This window comes from Marmota marmota, unplaced genomic scaffold (genome assembly GCF_001458135.2).
Source record: "Marmota marmota marmota unplaced genomic scaffold, marMar, whole genome shotgun sequence".
Lineage (NCBI taxonomy): Eukaryota > Metazoa > Chordata > Mammalia > Rodentia > Sciuridae > Marmota > Marmota marmota.
The window spans coordinates 3,499,554-3,525,796 of NW_026000222.1; the positions used below are offsets into that span (position 1 = coordinate 3,499,554).

At 42.3% G+C, this 26,243-nt stretch overlaps 1 protein-coding gene across 2 annotated transcripts in view; it reads right to left on the bottom strand.

The window, feature by feature from the left end:
* Usp10 (ubiquitin specific peptidase 10) overlaps positions 1-19,266 on the bottom strand; it is a 42,063-nt gene extending 22,797 nt beyond the window's left edge. The window contains exons 1-3 of one of the 2 annotated variants that reach the window (XM_048792589.1): positions 18,979-19,266; positions 11,766-11,826; positions 5,962-6,993 (exon numbers count right to left, since the gene is read on the bottom strand). In XM_048792589.1, coding sequence (XP_048648546.1) covers positions 5,962-6,993; positions 11,766-11,826; positions 18,979-19,098 — 1,213 coding nt within the window. In that variant the 5' untranslated portion in view covers positions 19,099-19,266. The remainder of the gene's footprint in view (positions 1-5,961; positions 6,994-11,765; positions 11,827-18,978) is intronic. The other variant, XM_015496278.2, reaches the window with a different exon arrangement.
* Positions 19,267-26,243: the final 6,977 nt, after the last annotated feature.

Below are 26,243 nucleotides of genomic sequence, written 5' to 3' on the forward strand. Positions count from 1 at the left end.
ACAGGTGGATTAAACATCTGCAGATCTGGGTTGCTGGTGTCAACACATGACTCCACTCCAACTTGCTAGAAAGGACTTGAGGGACTTTAAAGCTCACTTCACCTCACAGTTAAGAAAGCCCATGAGAGGCTCTGGGCAAGAGCCCAGGCACACAAACCAGAAGACCTGGGTTCCCATGAAGGCTCTGCCGCTCCATTCACTTTAAATCTAGAGCAGATCACTTTAACTCCTCACCTGCAATGAACTGCAGGTGCAGAGCACCAAAAGGGCATGAGGAAAGAAATGTACAGACAACACCTACATGGAGGTGCAGAATACAGGTGCAAAGAAAAGGGAATTCATGCACAGGTTTGAGAAAATAATTTCAGCATTCCAAGAGGAAATAGTTAAACTAAATTCCCTAAACTTATAGGTTTTGAACATGTTGAGAATATATATTAATAAAGTTCCATTTCAGAAAGGAATGATAGATTCTAAAAAATCTCAGACTAAATACCTTATTGTCTAGGATTTTCTCTTAAGATCCAAATATCCCCAAATCCTACAGTTCCAGTTTTGTAGCAACTGCACATCATGCCTTTTCCCCAAGTAACTTCAACAGCCATAAAGTGTGTGACACCAACACATCATGGAGGGGCTGGTGAGCTCCCCTCTGTGGCACAGTGAGAGAACTCAGAGCAAAGGCAATCCTGGTTTCTGCCAGCCAACACCCAGTTACCAAACCAAGTTCTGCCAAGATGGGGACTTGGGGACTAGTGAGGTGAGCACCACTTTCAACTTTCTAGCAGCACTCTTTGGTTAATTAAGTGCCTCCTTTAGCAACACCATCATTTCCATTTGCTATTTTATTCCTAGACTAAAACCAAGAGGCACTATAGTTATGGGAGTCAAAAGAACCAAAAGAAAGGAGGATGGCCAGGAAGCAGAAGGAGGGAGTGTCTCTGGAGTTTAAACTTTAAAATGGACCTGTGTTCCAAAACCGTCGCTGCTGGTTTGATGGCTTGATCTGCTTCATCTCCCTTGAGGGCAACAACTCCAGATCGGCTCACAAGAGCAGACTGACCCCTTCCAGCAGCCTTGCTTCAATTCCCACCGCTAGAGCCATTGACCATGGAAATCCTGCAGAGCTGACTTCAGGGGCACACTCCCATACCCCACCCATCTTTTGGTAAGGGTTGGTGGGGCAGCCCAGGTCAATGTTCATCCACTGGCAAGAAATGCCAAAAGATGATAAGAGATACAAAACTGAAACCCCTGTGTTCACTTCATTAAAAGGCTGAGTTAAAGTTCAACTATTTTATGAAATTTGACAACACTCAGAAAAAACAAATTGCTTAGCATCCCTTCTGTTTTCTCAAGACATACACAGCTCACGCGCTGTTACAAATGAGTCGCCTGAAATGATTTATGAACTCAATGACAATACTAGCATTATAAACCTTGATATCATCAAAGTTTGTTTCCCTAAACTTAGGATTTAGAGGTCACATTACCTATTAACATGCATGAAAAACCAAGGTGCAGACTGGTTCTCAAGGTCAATAATTGACCCCCAAATCCACATTCTGATGCTGACCTGCTATTCTGCTAACCTTCGTAACTCTCCAGAACATTCTTACAGTGCTTTTCTTCTCCTCATCATCATCACTTTGGAAGGACACAGGTATTTTGGTCATCTAATCAGGTGGAGAACAACAAAGTGACCAAAATGTCCCACTACCCATTGGCCACAGATCAACTCCAAGTCAAGGGTTTCAGGTCACTTGTACACGAGACAGACACAACAGATAAGCAAGGACACACACACATGGAGTCAGCCAGTGGCTGCCTCTCACCCATAGGGTGACATCCTGCCAACAGGGGCATAGCTTTTAACTACTTCAGAGTTTTCAGAAGGGTGCAAAGTATTTGAGATCATTTCCCACAGAAGGGGAAGGTATATAATATGATTTATAAACCATCAAAACAAAGAACAGTCTTAGGACATATTTTTACTTATACTTCATGCACACATGAACATGGAAATCAACCCTTCTGAGCAGATCCGACTGGAAATGACTGCTGCTCTTCAGCAACAACTTTTAAGCATAAAACCACCATGCAACACCATGTAGAAACAGCCTGATCAGCAACACTGCAAGCCCCAGACTTTAGCAGCATATTTTTAGAGTTGACCTCATTTTACCTGATTCTCTTTCACTGGAATCTGATTAGAGAATACAGACTCATCTCTCTCATTGCCCAGCCTTTAAACAAACTACACTGATGCATGATTTTAAACACCCAAACCAAAATAGCTCTATTTGTACTGTAGAAGTTTTTAATCATAGTTTACTTTGGAATACGACTTGTGTCCCTGGGAGAGCCCAGAAGAAAGTTACTGTCTTTGAAGCAGGTGCTTAGCTGTGAGCTCCTGTGTGCAGTTACTCTGTGTAAGCAATGAAGGAGGCAGTAGCATAGACCACCCTCCCCTGGTGTACCCCTGTCACAATGCTTTCTGAACACAGCCTGAGTCACAGCCACTGTCAAACACAAGCTACCCAGATTTTCAAGTTCCTTTTGTTGCCTCCTGGCTCAGTTATTCCTAATGGAAAATGACAACGTTCTTAGAGCAACATAAACCAGCCCCGAAACAGACTCCTTCCCCTGTTCTGTTCAGATGCACACTTCGCTAGACTCAGAGAGTGGCATCCAGTGTTGAGTTAACCTGCTTCTCCCCGACATCTCCTCCTCTTAAACAGCCAGTGGAGCAAAATGTTGCAAAGTTACACAGAAAAGATGATAAAAGTCAAACCATTCAAGTGGATAAATGGTCTCTGGGTAATCAAATGGCTGTGTTTTACTTCAAAATGCCTCAAATGAGTGCATGTGGAGCTCAGGGCAGAGCACCTGCCCAGCGAGCTGGAGACGTGGGTCCCATCCCCAGCACCACTGTGCCTCCTATGATGCTTATTTTCCTTTACAACGGATTTGCCTTCCTGATCTGTATCTGACTTCTGGTTATACAAAAATCAGCTGGAATTACTAAGCAGATTTAATTAATGATAGAGGAGATGATCCAGGAAAGTGGGCATCAGAAATAATCTGGGATCAAAAACAGTGATTACTGAAATAATTCAAAAAAGAATAGATGGGGTATCTGAACTGTTTCATTCTCTCTCTTTCCCAAGGTATTATGATTAACTTTAATTAATAATGTAATAAATTAATAAAAATTAATTCATTTAATAAATATAATAGAATTTTATGATAAACATTAAAAAAAAACTCAGTAGAACCAGCTAGATTCTAATACAAGTCATATTCTCATTTAGTTAGATGAGCATTTCATTCAACTAAATGCTACTTAAAATAAGTAAGCCTACACTGAAAAATATGCCCATTAAAGGAAATCTTTGGTAGTGAATCTGACTTTGTGTGTGTGTGTGTGTGTGTGTATTTTTTTAGTTGTAGATGGACTATAATCTGACCTATTTATCATTCTGATAAAGTAAATCCATAAGCAGGAGAAAATGGTAAAGGTTAAAAATTCCCAACAGTCCCACTTTACCTCAGCCCTCCATTCCCCAAGAGTGAGCATTGTCACTGAGTCATTTCACAGAAGGCAATGCTGACAACAAGAGCCAAAGAAAGGAACAGTTTAAAAGGAACTGTACTTCTGCTCAGAGAGTGAGTGAGCACATCTTTGTAACTAGCCTAATCAAAATAATATTAAGGACTGGGCACGGTAGCACACATCTGTCATCCCAGCAGCTAGGGAGGCTGAGGCAGGAGGATCCTGAGTTCAAAGCCAGCCTCAGCAAAATCGAGGAACCAAGAAACGCAGTCAGACCCTGTCTCTAAAAAAATACAAAATAGGGCTGGGGATGTGGCTCAGTGGTCAGGTGCCACATCCCGAGTTTCAATCCCTGGTACCCCAAAACAAAAACAAAACAATAACATTAGAAAATAAATCTACTGGCCTCTCAGCGTCACCAGTTGCTGTGTGCACGTAGAGGACTGAGCTAGCTTGCAATGAACACCTCTTTGCTGCTTACACATGGAAAAAAAAAAAAAGAAAAAGAAAATAAATCTACTGGGGAAGAAGACATGATGCCTACTAAAAAATGACAACCTGAACTGTGCCCAGCAAGCTCTCTGCCACCACCTGAGAAACTGGCAGGCCCCTACCTGCAGTCTTTGGCAAAGCTGGTTTGCCATCAGACTCCAAAATACACAGAATGGAGCAAATATGTACTGAAGCACTTTTAAAGCACATGACTGAGCAGACTGATTTTTTGAATGGAACTTCTCTTTCTTATTTTAAATATAGAGAATGAGAACATTTCCAGAGATGGAAGGTTCTCCTTTGTGAAGTAACTTACAGGAATAAAAGTATAATTACAATGCTTTTAAGACCCTGAACTTACAATGCACGGTTTTTAAAACATTCTGATGTACATTTTTGTTGTAAGTTTGAAAAAAACTTTTGACTTATTAATCTATGCAAAGGCTTACAATGCCTTATCCTGACTGTGACAGCAGGCCCTTGCAATGAATAGATTCTAAAAGAAATATATTAAATGTATTAAATAAACTACCCCAAATAATGATGGTTAATCTATAGATTTTTTTTTTTTCATTTTAAGGAACCTCCAGAAAAGCAAGATGATTCAAAATAATAGTGGAAGAAATAAAATATTCTTTAAAAATAAAGCAAGAAAGACAGTAATCACTTGCTGTCATCCTACTGCCATCCGAGACGGTGCTCTCTTGTGGTGGAATCTGGCGTGCCTGTCTTGGCTCACTATACACTCTGGCACTGAATGCTGTCAGAGTGCTAAAGCAGAAGCACACAAGTCTAAACGAGTCTGCCTACAACTTGGCCAGTGGGGCAACGGCCTGAAAAGCTGGCTGCCAACCTTGACAGACTCACACCTAAAGCAGCAGCCTGTACTGATGAGGCACAAAAAACCACACAGCTCCTTGGAAGCTCTGACTTCTACCTTCCCCTTAAACCCATCCTGTGAATTACACTGTTCACTTTACGGTACTAGGGATTGAGCCCAAGGGTGCTTCACCGATGCACTATATCTCCAGCCCTTTTTATATTTTATTTTGAGACAGGGCCTAAGTTGCTAAAACGGAACTAGAACTTGTGATCCTCCTCAACCTCAGCATCCCGAGTAGCTGGGATCACAGGCATTTGACACCATGCCTGGCTACTTTACATTTTTACTGTGAGTAGAAATAAAATGTTAACTTTGGGCTGGACTCAATTTTTCATTTCTTGTCAACAGCTGGCTTAGGTGTGCTAAAACTCTGAATAAAATCCATCTACTCAATCAAAGTAGTCACTAAAAAAAGAAAAAACTGGGCTGGGATTGTGGCTCAGTGGTAGAGCGCTTGCCTAGTATGCATGAGGCACTGGGTTTGATCCCCTGCACCACATAAAAACAAATTTAAAAAAAAAGTATTGTGTCCATCTACAACTTAAAAAATATTTTTTAAAAAGGGAAAACCTTATGATATTCACAAAATGCCTCCTTACATCTTAAGAAATACAAAAAAGAAAGAAAGAGTACAAAGTGAGTACAAGTCAGGGGTCATCACACTGAAGCTGCAGAACGGCTGTCACAGGGAACAGGCTCCTTACACATTCAGCAGGGGAGCTGAATTACCAAACCAAAAGGCAAGAAATGGAACGGGGATCTATAACCAGAGGAAGGACTCATGACAGACAAGAACTGTTTGTCACTTAACGTGAAGGTCCGGCATCCCTCCCCGCGTGGTGTTCCTGTGTGGTTTACTATCAGACAATGTTTGTTTAAGACACAGGCACTCTTTCAAACTCCCCCCATCCACATCATCTATTGCGGCTGTCACCAGAGTGCGAAAGCAAGCCCCACTGTCTTCCACTGCTCCCCCCAGTCCACGAGATGTGCGCCCATCTTCACTCACCCTGCACCTGTTTAACTGTACCTGCAATCTTTATGGCTACAGGATCCTCTGAAACTGGAACAAGCCCTTCTTTGACTTCAACCTGCTTTTCAGAGACCAGGGGAGATGGGGTAGGAGGAGAACACTTGGTTTCCACATAGGCCACAGGTGAGGAGGAAGAGGGCTTAGAATCATGGAAGAGGCTGGCCCAGGACTTGGCAGGCTGGCTAATGGGAATGGTGCCGGGCACAGAGACCGTGCTGTCAGCAGGAGGTGACACGCTCTCGGGCTTCGCTGGGTCCAAGTCTATGCTTTCCACAGTGTGCAACTCCATCCCGTTGGCAGCTGTGCCCTCACCGGAGGATTCAAGTATTTGTCCATTTGCAACTCCAAGGTTTTCAGTAGTATCAGTACCAGAGTAGGACGGAGCCACAGCTGTCCTTAGCAGGCTACCTGCAGGGAGGCAGGGCTGCTCAAAATCAGTCCCATGGCAGCCCTTAGGCTGCCCCGCAGTCCTGGCATCTCCGTCCAGTGCTCCAGGGAAAGGACCGTCAGGCACAGTGTCACTGATGAAGTCCACGGAGTTCTGAGGGCTGCCACAAGTCCTCGGCATAACAGGTGGGAGCACATCACCCAGAAACCCTGTGTCCTCAGCACCCACGCTGGTGGGGCCTGCTGAAGCGGCGTGGCCGTTGACCAGGGCTGCTGTGGGAACACTCTCCTCGCCCCCATCTTTCAAGTAACTGTAATACCCAGGAGGCCGTTTTTTCTTCTTTTTACGCTCTCTTTGTCCAAGACCATCAGAGACACCATCATTTTCCAAAACTTCTGCCTCCACATTAGAACTGCTATGCAAAGTGAGGGCAGAGACTGGGCACTGGCAGTCAACAGTGCTGTAGTTCACCTCTTTATCGATGCCATCGGGGGTCTTTCTGGAAGTTGTACAACCAAGGATAAATTCAGGGGCCTGAGGATTCAATGTGCTTGAAATACTGTAGCTGGGGGTTCTCGGCAAAGTGTCATTGGGTTCAATTACTTCATTAACACCAAACTCAATTCTCTGATATTCTTGTCCTGTTTGGAGAGAAACTGATTAGTAAATAGCCACTTAGTTAAAACCATGGCTCTATAAACTATGAAAGTGCCAATAATGACTTTTGAAAACTGAAACCTCAAATTGTTTTCCTAATTTAACAAATCTATAATATATTTTATTTCTATCCAGGTGTGGTGGTGCACGCCTGTAATCCCAGCATCTTGGGAGGCTGAGATAGGAGGATTGGGAGTTCAAAGCCAGCCTCAACAATGTTGAGGTGCTTAGCAACTCAGTGAGTCCCTGTCTCTAATAAAATACAAAACAGGGTGGGGATGGCTCAGTGGTCAAGTGCCCCTGAGTTCAATCCTTGGTACCGCCCCAAAAAAGAAAAAAATAAATAAATAAATGTGTGTGTTTGTGTGTGTGTGTGTGTGTGTTTCTCTGTGTATAATTTCTATGTTTAATAAATAATTTGCTGAAAATAAATAATATCTATAAAATTATATTCAATGGAGATATGAAAAATAAAAACCTATGCTTTTCTTCAATCTTTTGGGTAACTAAGGAAGACTTTTAGAAGACAAAAGTTAAAATAAATTTGTGGTTAAAAAAATGTTTTGTCGGGCTGGGATTGTGGCTCAGTGGTAGAGTACTCACCTCGCATGTGCAAGACCCTGCGTTCGAATCTCAGCATCACATAAGAATAAATGAGTGAAATAAAGGTATTGTGTCCAACTACAACTAAAAAATAAACATTTTTAAAAAAATGTTTTGTCTTGGGCTGGGGTTGTGGCTCAGTGGTGGAGTGCTTCCCTCACATGTAAAGCACTGGGTTCGATTCTCAACATTGCATATAAATAAATGAATAAAGGTCCAGATGGGCGCAGTGACACATGCCTGTAATCCTAGTGGCTCAGGAGGCTGAGGCAGGAAGATCACAAGTTCAAAGCCAGCCTTAGCAACAGTGAGGTGCTAAGCAACTCAGTGAGACCCTGTTTCTAAATAAAATTCAAAATAGGGCTGTGGATGTGGCTCAGTGGTTGAGAGCCCCTGAGTTCAATCCCCAGTGCCCCCCAAAAAATAAACAAATAAAAGTCTACCAATAACTAAATTTTTTTTTAATTTTAACATTTAAAAAAAAATTTTAAATTAAAACAAAAAGTTTTGTTTTTGTACATACCTCGGCTGTGAGGCGGATCAGTGGACAGCGCATGCCTAGGTTCAATTCCCAGCACCACAAAACAACAACCAAACCTCAAAGGAAACTTGCTTACACCTTACTTTATGCTTATGGGAATATGTACTTTGGACAACTTACTTTGGGGGCTTGGGGGGGACATGGCGACCAAAACATTGTCACGTCAGCTTCTCTAATTAGTGTGACTCAAGAGCTCAGACACATGAGGTACACAAAGAATCCTGTCCAGAAGCATATACTGTCTCTGGGCCTCCTCCACGGGTACCTCAATGGAAACATGGAAATGGCCTCCTAAGGTGGACTCCATCAACTCCATGAGTGGCAAAGACACTTCCAAACACTCCAACAGATAAATCTGGACTTCTAAATATCTCTTTGGAACTTTTTTATACTTCCTCCCTGTTAGCCATAATCTACGTATTCATTAATGACAAACTGTACATATCTTCATAGCTCATTTCTCTAAAATTAGGTTGAATATGAGAACTGTGTCTTTCAATAGACTTCAAGCATCAATGTTACCCTCTATTTGACTAAAAGGTTTTAAGTTTGAAGCTAAGAAAAGGACACATGACTTATAATTCATTTTTAATGCAAGAGTGAAGATGTCACTGAGTCTAGCATAAGGGGCCAATGTTTTTTCAAGGAACATATTTCAAGAAAAGTTATCACACTGCACCAAGAATGGTGTCCTACTAGAGAAAACTGAATATGTTTTACCTTGGCTCCAAAGTCTTTTTTTAGGAATAAAAAACACAGACCAGTTAGGCACAGTGGCGTACACCTGTAACAGCTTTGGAGGCTGAGGCAGGAGGATCACAAGTTCAAAGCCAGCCTCAGCAACTTAATGAGGCCCTAAGCAACTTAATGAAACCCTGTCTCAAAAAATAAAAACCGGCTGGGATGTGGCTCAGTGGTTGAGCGCCCCTGGTTTCAATCCCCAGCACCAAAAAGGAAAATACAGACCAACAGAAGCAATGATGTGCTAGTCAATGGGAGGGAAGAAGTCAGGTGCCTAATGGCCGACTGAGCTGAGTCTTCCATTTGTTTTAGTATCATAACTGGGGCGGGCAAGGGATGCAATCCTGCCCACAACAACAGAAAGTTCTTGGGAAAGAACACTGATCATGATTACACCTATCAGCAAGTCTACACTTAAAGCTACCAATAGGACAGCCTGTGTCCTCTGATCCCTGGGTATTCATTTTTTGTTTCCTTCATTAAAAAGAGAATGGTTATTCTGTCTAGGGGCTGACTGTCCATTCTGCTTCCAGCATCACCTACTCATGATGTGTGAGGCTGCAAAGCTATGTGGACGGAGGTGAATGTGCCTGGGTGAAGGACACCCACCCAGGGAACCCGAGATGCTGGTGCGTGCTTAAAGCCTCATGGACTCAGCATGCTGCTCAGGTAAGGCTGTTTCCAGCAGAGCACTGCCTTCCCCACCTCGACTCTCAATCTCAGAGCGTTACATGAGCTGGGGGGAAGTAGCGTGGACACAGTTGCTACAACATGCCACCCATACCACCTAGACGTCCACCCAGTACTGTTTGGCTGGCATCACTGGAAGGCGAAAACCACAGCCAGGACAGTTCCTCTTCCCGAGGATGCTAACAGTGGACACAAGTGCACTGCACGGTGGAAAGCTCAGGCAGAGCCCAGTGTGTCGGGAGAGAGTGGAGGAGGCCTGCGGGCATGGTTCTCAACATGGGAAGACAGGAAGGCTACACTCAGGTGCTGCAGGCAGATTTGCTGAAGGAACCGAAGCAGCTCAGATGAAATGACAACATCCCAGGGCAGCGATTCTCAAAGGGTGCATAGTACGTGCAGTACAGTGGCCCGAGGTGCAAGGTAGGGGGCGGAAGGCCAGAGGTGAGCAAGGCCAGGTCCCCATGCAGGAAGCTCACACTTACTAAGGAGACAGACAAGCCAACCGAGGAGGAGGATGCAGAGAGTGAGGTGAAGCTGTGACTGCTGCTAGGCACAGGACCAGGTCATTTCAATAAGAGCTACAGAGAGGTCCGTGGAACCTGGAGGACAACTAAATGGGGTGGGGGTTGAGGTGAGGCTATGAAGAGCTCTAGAAACTGTCTAAAAAGGCAGAGCTATAAAAAGTGATGCTACGAGGAAGTGCCTGCAGGTGGTCTGCTGCAGCTGGCTGTGGTGGGAGGCAGCAGCAGAAAGCATCTTAAATCATTCAGCCAACAAACACACTGAGGGCTTCAGCCTTCTGGATGGATATACACTGTGCAGCTGACAGGCATTCAGAAATTAATGTGTCCCTGCCACCCACAGCTGGGCATGCTGAAAGGGAGGCAGACCCATTGCCATCCAGGGGGGCAGGCCCATCAAGAGTAACCAAAGTAATGGAAACACAGAGCAAAGAGGCTTCAGAGACAGGGGCCTAGCACACAGGCAGGTGGCAATATTCCAGCTGTGTTTCCAGTAGAATAAAAGAAGGATTAAGGGAGCAGAGAATGGAGGAGGAGAGCCAAGAAGTACAAAAGCCTAAAGGGGGAGTGGATGAGAGGGTGTGGGACCAGGAAGAAAGCACAGGAGGGAGAACAGAGCATCTGTAAGCACAGAACATGCAGCGGCATATGCTCTCTGCGTGCTCGGCAGAGGCACAGGAGGAAGGACCCAGCCCCCAGCATGTGCAGTCAGATAGAAAAGTGGCCTAGAGGCTACAGCAGGCTTTTGGGTCCCCAGAACTTCATCTGTTTTATTAATCATCCTCAGCTAATATTAAATCTGCACTTTCCCCTATAGTCTCCTATATTACTATTTCTTATAAAATGGATAACTTTAGATACAATCACTTTCAATGTTACTATGTAGAATAAAAAGGTTAACTTGGTAAATCTTTTTTCACAAGTCTTACCACACTAACTAAAAAGGGAATCAAAACTCCTGGCTCTCCAAGAAATAATATTCTTTCAGCTTCTCAGAGGCCAGCAAGGGCCTTTAGTGCGAACTGAAAATGATCTAGACAGGTTTCAGCCTGAGACAGCAGCCTGTGCTGATTGCAGAGCCTTCTAGCATTTCAACACTGGTGCTGAAATAAAAGGAAATGGTTGCATCTCAATAAGTGCCATCCCTGGCCATCAGCCCAGGGTCTGTGACCAAGTCCAAAAGAGGGGCACACCAAGAAATGAAGCCTTTCCCTGAATTCCCAAGAGGGCAACCACAGCCTGAGGCAAAGAACAACAGTTCCAGATGGCCCTTAGATGTCCAAAAACTACCCACAAGACCACCCATCCCTGGGCCTGCTGCTCCCCCAGCAGCAAAACGAGGAAACTCTCTTGAAACCTAAGCGTGAGGCTATAAAGATTGGCACACGTGTGGCGCTGAGAACACTTAAGAAAAAAACTAAACAACCATTCCCTAGGCTGAATCCCGAGTCCTGGACTCTGAGGTCCAACACACCCCTTAGAGCCAGTTTGCCAGTCAGAGCAGCTCACTGATGAATTACACTGTGGTTCAACAACTTAACACTACAAAGAAATGTTGATTCAAAAAGCATGAACCAGAGGACAGCAATGTTTGCAGGTAGCAGCCCACCAAGGACACCTGGCCAGAACCGAGTCGGGAAATAGGAGAGAACCAGCTTACCATCAGGCAGTTCATCTGCAGCCTGTGTTCCACACAGAGCTGTTCCGCTGTACGGAGGGAGCTGCACAAGGAATCAGAAAACAAATTTTAATTCAACAGAAAGTTAAAACCCAATACTTTCTCCTGCACATTAAGGCAATATTTCATTAAAACCCTTTATCCATACAACTTCTCTTGACATTACTTTTACTAGAATAACATACATAGTGAGTCTCTAAAATCTAAGGAAAAAAAACACTATAGAAATGCTTTCAAATATTTATCATTATGAAACATCCAAAAATGAGGCCAAATTTTTAAATGAACTCTAACAGACATGGAAATTGGCTACAATAAATGCTTCTGACACAGACTTCTTTCCTTTTCTTGGGCTGTTGGTGGCTGACCACAGAGACCACAGACCCTCTGCTGTCCACTAGTGAAGATGACTCTTCCTGACCATCTGCACTCTTTTCATGACCTCCACAGCAGCAGAGGTTAGGACCAGGTCTATTGTCAGAGAGCAGAGCACAATAGCCCACCAGAAAGACGGGCCTGAGATCATGGCTCCCTTTTAAACACAGTGCCCCACGCATAAAGGAATCGATGGCTAGACATCATGTTTCTTGTTTGAGAGAAAGCAAATGACACAATCAGACTTCCTTGTAAAAAGCAGGATCATACTGTGAACCTCTCCAGTACTTCTTCCTAGCTAGTCCATGTTGATCCAAGAGCTGGGAATGCTTCACATGACATGTGTGGAAAAAGAAAATTTAGGAGAAGGAATTAGGTAAGAAAGAACAAATATCTGCTACCTGGAAGCAAACAGAAACCAAAACACCATCACTCTGTGCAACCCTTCTCCACATCTGCTCACACATCCATGCAGCACAATGGCCTGCAAGTCCAGATGGGGCTGGGGCCCACTGGGGTGGGAGCTCTCTGGCGGCTCTCACCCACTGCTGTTGTGGAGCTGCTGCCTGAGTGGCTGATGAACTCTTAGCAAGACAATTCGGCAATCACAACGGATAACCCCTCACACCTACCCCTAAGCTCTTGCCCCTGAAAATAATGACAAACAGGAAAACAAGGGGGAAAAAAAGGGGTGACTAGAAGGGAAGCCAACACCTCAGGACCTGCAGCTGTACACAGTCCCCTGGTCAGGAGGCACCATACTCAGCACACAGACAAGTGCTGACATGGACACTGCACCTGGCCCCTGTAGAGCAGAGACCAGTCCACATGCCACACTTCAGGTGGACCACAGTCAGAGTAGAGGCATGCGTCTGTCCAAAGCAGTGGGCACAGAGCTGTCAAGGATACCACGAAGCATGACTCTGCCCTGCTTCAGTTACAAGAAGCAGTGTGCAAACTCTCATCCTAACATCTGCTCCTTCTGCCACTGCCAATGACACACAGTGTCCCCTGGAGATGGAGATCTATTTATACTATTTTGAATTACTGCACAAAAATGTCATCAAGAAGCCCAAAGGATGTCATAATCCCATACATCAGAAGAAAGTTCTCTTTACACCTATACTTTTTCTCCATGGGGGAGAAAAGACTGAAAAAATAATCTTCAGCCCTCAGAGGCAGTGAGCTGGGAATATTACCCACGGACATCAGAAGCACTCCCTGACAGGATGGCCCAGCAACACAAGGCAATGCTGTCCAAGTGCTCAGGATATGCTGGACACGTCTTCCTGCTGCTTTCAGGAAGGGGGTCTGTTTCCATGGAGTACCAAGCAGCAGCCAGGGCTGAGCGTCCCAGGGAAGTGAACAAATGCACCTCTAGGAATCGGTATAGGAGGGTCCAATCACAGACCACCATCCAGCTCAGGTGCATCAATGCCCAAAGGATGTCACGATCTCGTGTATCAGAACAAAGTTCTGTATTTTAGCATTTGCTTTGATTCGGTAATGTGGGGATTACTCGATGTTGGATGAATTCCAGCATAACTAAAATGGTTTCCCCCCCTTTGGGCACATGGCACCTTTCATTCCACAAATCTCAACCACACATAAGATACCCCTTAGTCTCTGATAACTGGATAAAAAGATAACTTGATACAATAAATACACAGTAAAATAAAACTGGAAGAGTAGTTCAAAGTTCACTCTTTTTATTTATACAGCTACTTATAAGAATACAAAATTTGGGCTGGGGTTGTGGCTCAGTGGTAGAGCACTTGCCTAGCATGTGTGAGGTTCTGGTTCGATTCTCAGTAGCACATATAAACAAACAAACAAATAAATAAATAAATAAATAAAGGTCCATCAATAACTAATACAATTTTTAAAAAAAATACAAAATTTTAAAAATCATAGCAGACATAAAATTCCCCACACAAATGCAAACGGAACAGTACAAAAAGCCAAAATCTAGTTATTTCAGATTTAATATCAAATCATCGTAAGTCTGAAAATACTGCTCTAGTCCTCGACAAAGGTCATGCTTCAGTCTCCTCCTGAGGTGGCCATGTTTTGCTCCCCACTGGAAGGACCCTTGAGAGGCAGGACTCCTCCCATGAAGCCCCATAAGGACACCAAATTCAGATCAGTCTTAACTGTGCATCACAACCTCCCCCCCAACACACACACACACACACACACACGTGCACCTATAGCTGCACTAGGTTACTGTGGGCTTGTTCAGTGGTGGCCAAAGTGTATGTTGCCTCCAACACAGAGAGTCTAGATGGCTACAAGGAAAACAAGCATTTCCTCCCTATTTCAAGCACTAACAACATGATTATGAAGGGGGGGAAATGTGCTTATTAAATGAGTTGAAGGCATTTTCCCCACTGGGGAAATTTTTAAATCACCTTGGTTTATAAACTAGAGCAGAGCCCTAGAAAGTTACCAGTTACCTTTAAAGAATTAAAATAATATTTAGCATCACCCACATCCATTAAACTAATAGCCACCCTGTCTTACCAGGGGCAAGCTTTCCAACAAGCAAACCATAGACAACAGAGCTCTCACTGAGAGGAGTGTGGCTTGGGGAGGGTGGAATGCTGTCACATTACAGCAATCTACATTTTAATTTGGGGCTTTTCAGTTCTGGGCCTCATGCAAAGAAATGCACCTCATCAACTTCCTAACAGTTAAAAAAACACGTATGACAATTAGGGCCAGATTCTAATTTGTGCTACAGCCCTGTGATAGAAAAGGTGCATGAATGAAGTGCAATTATTTTACTATAAGATAGAGATCAAAGGGTTGTGCAGGAAGTGAGGGGCCAGTACTCAGTCCTCACAAACCCCTCAAACAGTTACTACTTCATAATTATATGTCATTATAAAGCAGGTTCTTGAAATGTAATAATTATAATATTGAGAATAACTGAATCCGATTATGTTAATTATTCTAATTAATTAATTAATTAATTAGGCCCTTTGGTGAATAAACAGCATTTGTCACACTCCCTCAAACTTTAATGCATGCTCAAAAAAAAAAAAAAAAAAAAAGAGGAGGAAGAGGAGGAAGAGGAAGAAGAAAAGGAAGAAGAAGAAAAAGTCCAAATAAATGCATAAAACACTGAGATTTCTAGAGCAAACCTGATTTTGATGAGAAACAGCCATTGCTTCTGCAAATGCAAGGTGTGGCCTGACCTGAACCTCTGCACCATTCCTATTTCATAATACATGCTACATGTCGGGTATCAGACCAGACGTTAGCGAATTTTAAAACATTTCTGTAAAGTAAATGGGCATTCTCTATTTTATCAAATTAAAAACACAAGGAAAGAAAAAAAAAAGGAAGCATGAGGAAATAAAGGAAGTGCCCAAGACAGCCCAGCCTGTTTAAATGGGGGAGCCAGGGGGAACAGAAGTTGGGCTTTATCATTTTTAAAATACTTCATCACAAAGAGAAGTTAAGTTGCAGTGTTCTTGGCAAGCGCTGCCAGGTCTTCCTATGATTCAAAGACAAATTATTTTAAATGGATCATTAGCAGAGTCTATAAAGTTACAACTCAACACTAACATTAGGGAATATGAAACCTGATTACATTTTTCCTAATTAAATGTTTTTTATTGGAAAACACTAAATTTCAGAGCTTGTTCTACAAAATTCTAAAACACACAGATACATCTTACTGCCTCAGGCAATGTAATATAACTTTCACTTTTTCCTGGCTCAGACTTCAGATTCCTTAACATAATGATACCAATGATCACAAGAGATGGGAATGACTTCGAATTGAATGTATTCAATTTCCAAAATGAAATCTGACATAAACTTTATTTTCTTTTTCCTAAAGTGAAACAGAAATAAACAAGCATAAATCTTTCTTACATCTATACAGCCTAAATACAATGTTTTCAATATATTCTTTTTTAGTCTTACCTCCACAACTTTAAAAAACAATTCTTAGAATTTAAGCAGCCAAGGTGAAGAGGAGTGAAAGACCTGCCAAGGTTAAATGGAAGTGCCCCTGACAGATCCCAGCCCTGGACTTCAGGACCCTACTCAAAGCAGTTAGCTCTCCCCACCCATTTTATCCAATGAAAGAACTCCATGCATGAATATTTAATGTACATGCAAACATATGCTTGTGTGTACTTATCAGTGAAGGACCTAAGAGGCTAGTTAAACTTCATTAAAAGTTAAAGATTTGGGCTGGGGTTGTGACTCAGAGGTAGAGTGCTTGCCTAGTATGCGTGAGACACTAAGTTCGATCCTCAGCACCACATAAAAATAAAATAAAGATATTTATTGTGTCCACCTATAATTAAAAACTAAATATTTAGGGGGGAAAAGTTAAAGATTTGACTTCTTATATACTTCTCTCCCTTTCAATCCCATTTTCAACAGCTTCATATCTAAAATATAAATCTGAAAAGATGACAAAGACATGTTATTCTTAAACTAAAACAGATATCATTAAACACAGAGAGTAGACATATTAAAAGAGGACTGGAGCTAGGGATTTCACTCATTGGGAGAGCACTTGCCTAGCATGCATGGGACCTGGTTTTATTCCGTAATACAAAAAAAAGAATGAATGAGGGTTGTGGCTCAGTGGTAGAGTGCTTGTCTCTAACACTGGGTTGATCCTCAGCATCACATAAAAATAAATAAATTAATTAAAGGTATTGTGTCCATCTACAGTTAAAAATATTTTTTAAAAAAAGGATGAATGGGCTGGGGCTCAGCGGTAGAGCCCTTGCCTAGCATGTGCGGGGCCCTGGGTTCAACCCTCAGCACCACATAAAAATAAATAAATAAAGGTATTGTGTCCAACTACAACTAAAAAATAAATATTAAAAAAAAAGGAATGAATGAATACCTGAATGATTAAAATATAACAATATCATTTTCAGGAAAACTCATCATCATAAAGCTATTAATTATTTTATAAATTAATCCATAATTTTAATGAAATTTTGGTAAGATTCTCCATGGGGTTTGGCATGCTGATCACAAACATGCCATAACAAAGAATTAAGGGTGCAGGGCGGTCCAACACCTGTGAATCAGGTTGGGGTTCCCACTCTACCAGAAGCCTGAGACAACCAGAAGACTTCAGACAGGGCACGCAGAACCACACAGACAGGGCCATCAACACCTGAGGGCCGAGCTCTCAGCAGATGGTGCTGAGAGCACAACTGCGGTGGGCAAGGGCAAGTCAGAGCCCTGCTGCCACACAAATACACAAGTCAGGACTGTATTACACACTCAAGTGTAGAAATAAAAAGTTTAAAAACCTCAGACAAAAATGTCTTCATCCCTCTGGGAAGAGAAAGAAGTTTTTCTTCAAGATTGTTTTTTTTTTAAATTATAAATCCAGAAAACATGAAAACAAAATCAACACATTTGACTTTAAAGTTAAAAAACATACTCCCCTTTCCCAACAAAACACCCCAAAAAGTGTATGGCACATGATTAAAAGCCTCATGCTACGAAGAGGTACCTGTAACATGTAAGACCAAAGATTATTTATCCTGCAAATCAAAAGAACAAAATAAGCCACATGATTTGAAAATACAGGTAAGATATAAAGACAAAGTAACTCAAGAAGAGAAAATCTACAGTCAAGGGGCGTGTGAAAATAATGAGTTAGCATCAATTATCTGTAATCTTGGAAATATGAATTAAAACAATGAGAATCTGGGCTGGGGCTGGGGCTCAGTGGAACCTGCCTAGCATGTGTGAGGCACTGGTGTTCCATCCACATAAAATAAAGGTGCTCTCGGCAAATGGTGCTGAGAGCACAACTGCAGTGGGCAAGGCAAAGTCAGAGCCCCTAAAAAAAATTTTTTTTTAAAGAGAATCCATTTATTAGAACTCAGAATATGCCAATACTGAGAATTTACATTGATTTTTTTTTTTTAAATGTGAAGAAAAGCCAGGTGTGGTGGCACTGCCTGTAATCCTAAACAAAACAGAGTTGGGGGTGTGGCTCAAGTGTCCCTGACTGAGTTTAATCCCCAGTACCCACGCCCCTGCCCCCCCCAAAAAAAAATGTGAAGAAGAAAACCTGCAGGCTGGCTGAAGGGAATGCAGACTGAAAACCTCTCAGACAGCAAACCAGTAACCAATCACCAGGAAGACTACAAAAGCGCATTTCCCCCAGGGGTACAAATCTGGGCCACCCACCCCACATTCCGGAGAATGCATACAGAGGGACTCAAGGAGACAGGACAAGCTATGTCTATGTTTTTAACAGCTGAACCTAAGACCAAAATGGTCCTCAGGAGGACATGTAAATAAACTATTGCATTAGAGCCATGGTACTGAGCAATTAAAATCAAAGAACAAGAATAAATGTATAAGCACAGATAAGCTGAAGCATACAATAGTAGCTTAAAATAAACTACAAAGGATGAACACAATATATCATTCACATGACATTTTGAAGCCCACAGAACACTACAATTTACTCCCTGGAGACAATAGATGTGCATGTAGCCTAGGTGAACAACATAGTCAGGAACCGCATGTGACACCTGCCACAGAGCTCTTCCAGGGCACAGAGGGGAATGAGATGGAGGCAACAGGCTCCAACTGCATCTGTAATAGTTTTTTCATTTTTTGAAAATATAAGGCAAATACAGAAAAATGTTAATATTCATCAAATCTAGCTTGTGGGTTTAGGCATTTCTCATATTAGTCTGTACTTTTCTGTAGACTGGAATTCTTCATTCAAAAACAAATTAAAAATCAAGAAGCAAATACAACCATTAATTGTATTGATTTACATTTATTCACTAAAACAGCTTTGTCTTACCTCAACTGAAGAGCGAGGAGTCACAAAGAACTGATTGAATTCATCAGGACTAAAATCTCCAAAAATATACTGGGGGAAAAAAAAGAGAGAATCAGCCATCACATAAAAAATATAAATCATTTATATTCTCCCAAAAATACTATGTGTATGGTAGCAATCCTATGCAATATTTGGGCCAGAATCCCCAAAATCCTTTTACAACTTAAACTGAGGACTGCAAACTGAAATTTTTCTATGTGTACTATTTACCAACTACTAAAAAGAAAAATCTTAAACTTTTCCATAAACTGTCAAAGAACACTACTCTAAAATTGACAAAGTTTCTTGTGAAACATGTCAACTGTGTACAGCAAGCGTAGTCCTGCTGATGGGAGAGATTTCTGATCCACCAGTATTTCCGGTTTGCCTTTGTACCTCCATTCACTTTTCTGCTGACTCATGTCACCACCTCCATTTCAATTTTCCCTAACATAGCAAAAAGCTGAAAATGAGTTTCAAGAGGGAAGAGAGGTAAATCCAAAACAGACAAGTGTTAATGATCCTGATAATGATCTCTCAGTATGTAATTTCTTTATTTTAAAAATGCACTTGAACATGATGCACAGACACATACAGCAGATAAACGCAGCATCTAGCTATGAGACTTGATTTCACAGATTTTTGGAAAAACACATGGCAAAAGCACAGATGAGCGCCAGCCAGTGCCCACCAGTGTATGCCTCCTGGAGTTGCAAGAAGTCAGTCACTGACAAGAACCATCATTGAGTGATTTTCACAGCAATTCCTTGATCTTTACTTGAAAACTACTAAGTGTGGGGGGCGGGAGGAACAGTCCTCTGCTCTGCACAGCTTAAAATCTATTAACTTATAGGGAAATTTATATACGTATGCCTCAAAAATAACCTGTAACTAGCCACGCGCAGTGGTGCACACCTGTAATCCCAGCAACTCGAGAGGCTAAGGCAGGAGGATCATAAAAGTTGGAGACCAGCCTCAGCAACTCAGAGAGGTCCCAGGCAACTTAGTGAGACCCTGTCTCAAAATAAAAATAAAAAAAGGGTTGGGGATGTGGCTCCGTGGTTAAGCATCTCTTTGTTTAATCCCTGGTAATAAATAAATAAGTAAATAAATAACCTGTAACTAAATATTAGATAAATGGATAATACTCATTACTATAATAAATGCAGAAAAATGGTAACCAATTTTCACCTCTGCTGGTAGTTTGCCCTGCACAGGAAAGGACCGGCCCTTGAGGGAGGTCTCTTGGTCAGCCCCCAGCAAATAAATGTCTCCACATACTTGCAACAAGCCCATAACACCACTATGTGTTAACAGTAATAGTGAAAAGTAACAGTCTCAAAATGATTTAGGGGTGATCTCAGATCTTCTTATCTTCAGCAACAAGGGGGAAAGTTTAAATTTCACTCAGGCACATCCCAAGCAATGGAATGGTGAAAAGGAATTGGGGAAGCTATTAGAAAGTGTGGAAACTAGCCTACTAAATGTAAAGAGCTAAATTTAAAACTCAACAGGTTTTAACAGCAGAACAGCAAAGCTATAAAGCAATGGGACAAAATATTTGGGAAGTTCAAGAAGTTACTTTGTTCCTAGAATTCCACAGTACTTTTTTTTTTTCCATAGAATTCCACCCTATTGTCAGATTATTACTCAAGTGCAAAAGAAAACTAACATTCTCTGGTGAGGGGTGGAGCACTGTGCTTAGCAGGCATGAGGCCTTGGTTGGGCAGGGAAGGTGGAGGGCAGAAGAAGAAAAGAAAGAAGGAAAAATAACATACCCATTTTTTGGAAGGGGGAGTGCTCCTTATAAATTCCAGAAAATGAATTCAAAAGGTACAAGAGTAGTAACCAAGGAACTGCTAAGATATTGCAAGTGTGAAGTTAAAACTTAAGATTCACTAAGAGCATGCTGCACTAAAAATCATCCATTGTATCTTCTCTTACCAGTGATACCAAAGGATCTATTTTAATTCAGAATGTGGAAAAGACATATAGAGATAAGAACTGGAATGTCCTATAGGATTGTTAGGTATTTTCTTTGGGCAGGTTTTCTTCTAGAAAACTGAAAATGAACGTGAAATATTGATTTACAATTACACTTCTCAACACACTTTACTGAGTTCTATGTAACCTCAAGTCTTTTAAAAAAAGATCTAAATGGGGGCATAATGTCATCCCAGCAATTCCCAAGGCTGAGGCAGGAGGAGTGCAAGTTCAAGGCCAGCCTAGGCAACTTAGCAAGACTCTGTCTCAAAATTTAACAAAGTGGAAAATGGAGATGAAGCTCAGAGGTAGAGTACTCTTGGGCTCAATCCTTAACAACCCTTCCAAAGGAACTATAAAAGAGGCCAAATATTTATTGAAGAGCGAATTCCATCCAGTGGACATAAATTACACTGCCTTGCCATCTTAATGGCAACTATTTAACTAAAATGATATCTGACTCAGGGCTGAAGCATGTTTTGTGACACCTAAGAGTTTACAAAGAAATTCAAACACAGGGATTGATGCCCAGCACTGGGGGGAAAAAAATTATTTTTAGGGCTAGGAGAATGTGATTCGGGCAGTACATTGATTACCCAGCATTCAAGAGGCCCTGGGTTTGATCCCTAGCACCACCTCTCAAAAATAAAGATTTTTTTAGGTTTGGCAAAATGCAGAATGTTACCAAAGGCAAAGGGTGGGGACTGTGCAATTCAAAAAGATCACATCATGTTTCAGATCACAGAAAGCTAAAGAGGAACAAAAACTAAATGCAATACCTGCCCCCGGCTGGATCTGGAGTCACAGGTAGGCACCATGAGAGACAAGGATCTGGACCACAGCATGGAAGCCCACCCTGTATCCGTGTGAGCTTACATGGTGGGAGTCGCAGCCTGTGGTGACGTGGGAGAAAATCTCTCCTTAGGAAAGTCACTCAGGCATTTAGGAATAAAGGAGTTCTGGAAAAATTGTGTCTGATTAAGTGTGTCTGATTCTGAGTCTGTGGTCTGGATACCCTGTGTGTCTCTGAGGGGGAATTCAAGCACCCAAAATAATTCAACAAATGGAGTTAAGTCTTAAGTGGATCTGGGTAAAGGAGAATCTGAGCCCTCTTTGTACAATTTTTCTTCTGGCAACTTTTGTATAGTTGAAATTATTTCCAAATAATAAGCTTTAAAGAGAAAAATCTAAAGCTGAAAAACATATTTACTCCTCTCCTTATCTGAATGGGAATGTTTTCCTTTCTGTGGAGGATTAATAAATTTAAAGTCTGTTAAATAAAGGGAAAGATCTATACATCTTTGGATAAAATAAAGATGTGCCTGACTTCACAGGATTCATACTCTAGTGAGGAAGGAAATGCCACTGGTCACATGAATTAATTACAATTAATTTAGCAAGTGAGACTAAAAAGTAGGAACAAGTCCATGCTTTCCTTTGTTTCCAAAATCCAGTGCAGGACCTAGGACACACAAAGGGTTGCTATAAGGACAAAACAAAGCAGTACCTGAAGGCCCTGGTAAGCCACACGTGCTACAGAACGTCTGCACTGCTGTCCCTAATTCTGACCTTCCAACCGCTCCACCAAGGCTGTAAGGTAAATGCTGGGAAGCTGCCTCAGTCTTGAGGACCCCCACCAAAGTTGGCAGTACATCAGAGTCAAAAAGCAGAACAAGAATGCAGCTTGTGAAGGGCCGGGGCTGTGGCACAGTGGTACAGCACTTGCCTAGCATGTGTGAGGCGCTGGGTTCAATTCTCAGCACTGCATATAAATAAATTAATAAAATAAAGATCCATCAATATCTTAAAAAATACATTAAAAAAAAGAGAGAGAGACTTACTAAGCATTCCTCTTGCATGTGCTCTGGCGCCCAGAGTCCAGTTGACTGTGCAGTGAGGCATCAGCCACCCACATTCGTCTTTTGCAGAAGGACCATGCGTGTCCACCCCATCCCGGACTTTCAAAATTTATATTATTCACATGCATTTATTTTCTGCCCCTTCTAGAGAGGACATGAAAAAAATAAATACTTCAGGAAAGAGAGGGCAAGCCCACAACACAGATGGGAAGGAGACACAGATGGGATGGGACCTCACTGAAACACAGGCCCTTGGCTTGGTCACTCTTGGTTTTGTCTTTGGAGTAAACTGAGGGCTACCTCAGCTATCAGAGGGCCCTGGGAAGGGGTTGGGCAAAGCTGGATATGCCAGTGTCTGTGCCAATGGAAAAACAAAGACATTAGGCTCAGAAATAAATTCCTCAACCTCAGCCCAAAGACGGGGAGAAGGAAACAGCACACCTATAGCTTTTCTACCCAGACTAAAGGGAGCCACAGGAAACCACTTTGAGGACAAAAACTGAGGGTGACTGCTAGAGCCCTACACTAGGGGGCACCAGAGCACAGCATTCTGAGTTCTTAAACTTCCAAATGCTTCACCTCTCTAGCAATTCAAAAGCAAGTATACGTAGGCTGCCCCTAAATTAATGTTCTTTGCCTTCAAAAAGGACGATGGCAATAGATCAGGCTTTCCAGGAGATAATCATAATTTCTTGTATTGGCACCATTCTTTTTTTTTTTTTAATATTTCTTTTTTTAGTTTTCGGCAGACACAACATCTTTGTTTGTATTTGGTGCTGAGGATCAAACCCGGGCCAGGAGAGCATGCTACAGCTTGAGCCACATCCCCAGCCAGCCCACTGGCACCATTCTTAACAGTTTCCATCACAAAGGCTCCAGAACAGTCTCCCATTTACAGATGCAAAGCTAAGCCAGGCAGGGTCCACCAGCATGACCAAGTCACACCAACACAGGAGAAACTGAGAAATGGGGCTTCTCCTTCCTCATTTCCTTATTTGAGTAAGTAAACATTAAGAAGAAACAACTTTTCTGAGTGACGAAAACCTGGATTTCACCTATGAAATGCTGGACTTCACGACCTTGCAGTTCTACAAGAATCTCCTGGATTTGACAAGGATTAAGGAACATGGGTTTGGAAATGTCATCAGGCTAATACATGTGATGACCTGATGAACCCTGAAAACATAAAGCTGAGAGAAAGAAACCAGATACTAAAGGTCACAAATTGTAAGTCTCCATTCGTTTTAAGTGTCCAGAACAGACAAATCCAATAGAGACCAAGCTGACTTCGTACAAAGCTAAGGGATAGGGGCAACGAGCAATAAGCACAACAGATCGGAGGCTTCTTGTGGGGTAATAAAATAATCTAAAATTGACTGTGGTGATATTGCATAACTTGAGAATATACTGAAAGCTACTAAAAGGCACACTGACTTAAATGGGTGAACAGCGGGGCATGTGAATATCTCAAACCAGAAGAAAAAGCAGTCAATGTTTGCTTCAAAAGAAAAAATTATTGATCACAACAGTGCAGGATGGATGCTGACTGAAATCTATGAACAATCACATGGTACTTTCAACTTTGGAAAGTGATGTGGTTGGTTCTGGGGATGTCTGAAGACTGTCAATGCAAAGCAGCAACTTCACTAACAATATTTACTGAGCAGCAACTATCCACACTGACCTGTGTGGGATTGTGAGAGTAACAAGGGCTCAAGACACTGACAGTTTTGTTACAGGGCAAGTGAACCTCCAGTTGCAGTGAGTGTGACAGATGCAAAAACAGACAAAGGACAGGAAGGCAGAAAAAATCCTGTTCCTCCACTGAATGCACTACAGCTGCCTGGCTGCCACTGAATTTTGCTTTACTTTTCCCTAGGACACAGAGTCCTGAAAAGAAGGGAACAAAGCAGACAACCCATGTTACAAAGCCACTCTCAGAGACAGCATCTCTCCTTCTTAGGACTCAAAGTACAGCCATTTCGTGGCTAGTTTCATTTGTTTGTGCATTTTATTTTGACCACTAAAGTCCTATCACAAAGTAGTCCTCTCATAGCAGGATGTCGTAGTGCATGCCTGTAATCCCTGTGACTCAGGAGGCTAAGGCAAGAGGATTACAAGTTTACAAGTTCAAAGCCAGCCTCAGCAACTTAGCAGGGCCCTCAGCAATTTAGGGAGACACTGTCTAAAAATAAAAAATAGAAAGGGCTGTAGATGTAGTTCAGTGGTTAAACGCCCCTGGGTTAAATCCCTAGTACCAAAACAAAGCAAAACACACACAAACACACACACACACACACACACAGTAGTCCTCTCACCTGACATAACATTCTCAAAATATGTACTTGGCTACATATTCTCTCAGTTCTTTCATGAAGACACTGAACTAAAATTTGTTTCCAAGTAGGATTCACTTAACAGAAATCCGCTTTTTAACAATTTTCCTGTCCTGTCTACAATAGAGCTAAATTGCCCAGTGGCAGTTAAATTTTAACTGTTTTGCTAGCACTAAACAGCAGGAAAATATAGAGTCCTCATTACGTAAGAATTTGGTATGCAGAATCTCCATCACAGACAGCAGATGATAAACTAGGAAGTCAATCAGTAAATACTACCTGGGAGAGAGCCCCAGTGGAAGTTTAAGATCCCTCAAGTTTCATATCCACTATAACCACCTTAGCGCCAGTCTTAAGAAGAAACAGAAATGGAAAAGACAGGACACAGAAGACCAACTAAAAAGAAACTATAGCAGAAATAGTTCTGTCTTTGCTGGGGCCCATGCTAAAGGAGGGTAATAAGCTCACTAGCTGCCTGGACAGGGGTGGGGACTCACAGCAAGGAGGTAGGAAGGAACAGTTTTAGGCAATGGAAATATTCTTGATCTTGGCTGTGGTGGTGTGAAAATGGGTACATTTATTATATCAAATTATTCTTCAGTAAGGTTGATTCTCTTAAAAACTGCTGAACAGGAAAGATGGCTGAGGCAGCTGTCATAACTAGGAAAACGGCTCCTGAAGCACGGCATGGGGCAGGCTTTTCACTTATAAGATAGAATTCTCAAGAGCTACGTAAGCACTCACTCACCGGGACTGTAAGATTTCACATCCCTTGGTCCACAGACCCGCAGGCCAGCAGCCATCTAAAATGCGCTGCATGCGTTTTCATTCTATTGTTCCGAGGCAGCGGCCAGGCACCTTTCCTAAGCCTCTGTCCCAGCATCAGCTGGTCACCTGAGATTCCTCCTGGCTGCTCAGGCTTTCCTACCACCAAAACTCTCCAACCATGTCCTCAATTCCTCACTACACGCACAGACAACTACTGCCAAAAACACTGAAGCAAAACTATCCTGTTTCACTCAACAAAGTGCTACACAGGCAGAAACTTGTAAGCGCCATCTGTGATACG